Below are 2,500 nucleotides of genomic sequence, written 5' to 3' on the forward strand. Positions count from 1 at the left end.
TTCCCACTGAGGGGTCCGACATAGATGACAAAACCAACTTCTATGATCAGCTTCAAGACGCTATAGAAAACATCCCAACCCACAACACTATCGTCTTGGTTGGCGACTTCAATGCCAGAATAGGCCAGGATAGTCATACAACCAATCCAAGAGTTATAGGGAAGTCCACCTACCATGACCAAACAAACGAAAATGGTGAACTCTTGACAAGATTCTGTGAGCGACACAACCTGCGTCCAACCCAGTTCAGATTTCCTCACCCAAAAGGTCGCGTCTGGACATGGGAACATCCATCTGGCCAAAGAGCACATCTCGATCATATCATCGTCAATGCCAAGTGGCTGAACTCAGTAAGAAACTGCAGGGCTTATGGGTCTGTCGAGCTGGATTCTGACCGTCGAATTGTAAGCGTGACAGTGAAAATCAGCCTACGAATCCAGGGCGCTAACCCAGTAAAGCCCAAGCGATATAACTGGAATAAACTTGAGTCAGTTTCCAACAGAAAGGAGTTCCAACTAGAACTGAAGAATCGCTTTGAGCCTCTGAGGACGCTCTCTGCCGATGAGAACATGAGAGAGTTTTATAATAGCTTCCAGGGGGGTGTAGAGAAAGCTGCTGAAAAGGTTGTTGGTCTAATTAAACCCAAGAAATCACCAAACTGGGTAAGCCACCAGACTGACAAAGTAAGAGAAGAGCGAAACAAGGCAAAACAGGCTCACAACACCAGCCGTAGTGTAGAAAACAGGGAAAAAGTGCAAAAACTTAAATGCCGAATTGAACAGTGCTTATGAGCAAGATGAGATAAAACATCTAGAAGAGAAATTAAATGAGCTGAGACAGGCAGCCGACCAAAACCAACACAATGTTGTTTGGAGGGTGGTGAAGGAGTTATCTGGAAAAAGGGCATCTAAGGCTGCCGCAAAGGTTAAGAAAGCAGATGGCACAAGTATCGAGAATACACAGGAACTGCTGTCTGAGTGGCAACAGTATTTCTCGAAATTTTTGAATAACAAGTCAGGCAATGCTGACATCGACCCACCCCCAGCCCAAACGGATCTACCAATTAACACTGGTAGATTCACTAAGGGGGAGACAGAGAGGGCCATCAAACAGATGAAAACCGGGAAATCCCCGGGGTGTGATGCATCCATAACGGCTGACGCCCTGAAATACGGGAGGGGGGGGGGAACCAATGGTAGACGTTTTGCACCAGGTCTGTGATGCTGTGTTTGTCCGCACAGAATCCCACCATCTCAATGGATCACAAGCATTGTTCTACCGCTTTCCAAGAAAGGGAATCCTTACGAGATGACCAACTATAGAGGAATCTCCCTTATGTCGATTGCGGCTAAAGTCTACAACCGAATCCTGCTAAATAGGATACGACCCTGTTTGACCCGATTCTGAGGTGTAACCAGGCAGGCTTCCGCACACGACGAAGCTGCGCTGAACAGATATTCATCCTCAGGCGCCTTATGGAAGGCGCCGATGACCAACAGCTTCCATTGTTCACCACCCTCATTGACTTTAAGAAGGCCTTCGACTCCATCGCCCGGGAGGCAATGTTTAAGGTCCTAAGACACTATGGAATTCCAGAGCCCCTGGTAGAGGCCATAAAGGCCCTATACACCAACTCCAAAAGAGCAGTCTATGTCGACGGCCATCTTACCAAAGAATTCGAGGTTACGACAGGCGTTCTTCAAGGCGACGTCCTGGCTCCCTTCCTGTTCATCATAATGATTGACTACACTGGTTGTGGAAATAGTGCACTTTTTTGGGACAGTTCCGTGGTTAGCTTGAAGTCCTCGCCTTGGATAAAATACACCCACTACGGAACTGTTTTCCATAAAAATTCATGTTCTACTATCAAACATTTTTTCTTCTTCCAAATATGTTCTTTATTAGACTGTTCTTTGCAAATACCTGAAAAAAAAAAAAAAATCGGGGGTCACCGTGATCATTTGAGAGGAAAGGAGCATTTATTTCGCTATCGGGTTTAATTTGAGCGAAATCTCTTACGTTTTGTATGCGCACGTGCTCATGTGCGCGCGCTAATGACGCGAAAATCGTGCGCATTAGGGATGCGCAATGCAATACTAAGGAATTACCTTAAGCACTCACGCTTTTGAGACCGGACGGCAACCGGAAGAGAACATTTCTCGTGCCAGGACAGTGGTGTCTAGATTTTTATACTAATCATCTCTAATGGAGAAGATTCTTAGGAATGTAAATGTAGTAGTGTCAAGACAAGATAAAAGGGAAAGCAGCTCACTTCCGGTTGCCGTTCGTATCTCAAAAACGCGCGTGCTTAAACTCCCTATTCAGTCAACTTGGCCGTTCCGAAATTCAGCAGGGAACTGAGGCGAGTTTCAAATTTTAACTAATCGGTGAACTGACACCAGCATATGAAAGATCATGTTAAGATTGGTCATTTGACCAAGTATCATGCTTTATGGGTGAACGGAGACCAAGTTATGAACCTTGAAATACGGTTCAAAAT

At 45.5% G+C, this 2,500-nt stretch overlaps 1 protein-coding gene across 1 annotated transcript in view; it reads left to right on the forward strand.

Moving 5' to 3' along the window:
- Positions 1-791, forward strand: part of LOC138002336 (craniofacial development protein 2-like) — a 939-nt gene extending 148 nt beyond the window's left edge. Inside the window, exon 1 of the mRNA XM_068848399.1 lies at positions 1-791. This exon is cut by the window's left edge and continues 148 nt beyond it. Coding sequence (XP_068704500.1) covers positions 1-791 — 791 coding nt within the window.
- The last annotated feature ends 1,709 nt before the right edge of the window (positions 792-2,500 follow it).

Source organism: Montipora foliosa, chromosome 5 (genome assembly GCF_036669935.1).
Source record: "Montipora foliosa isolate CH-2021 chromosome 5, ASM3666993v2, whole genome shotgun sequence".
Lineage (NCBI taxonomy): Eukaryota > Metazoa > Cnidaria > Anthozoa > Scleractinia > Acroporidae > Montipora > Montipora foliosa.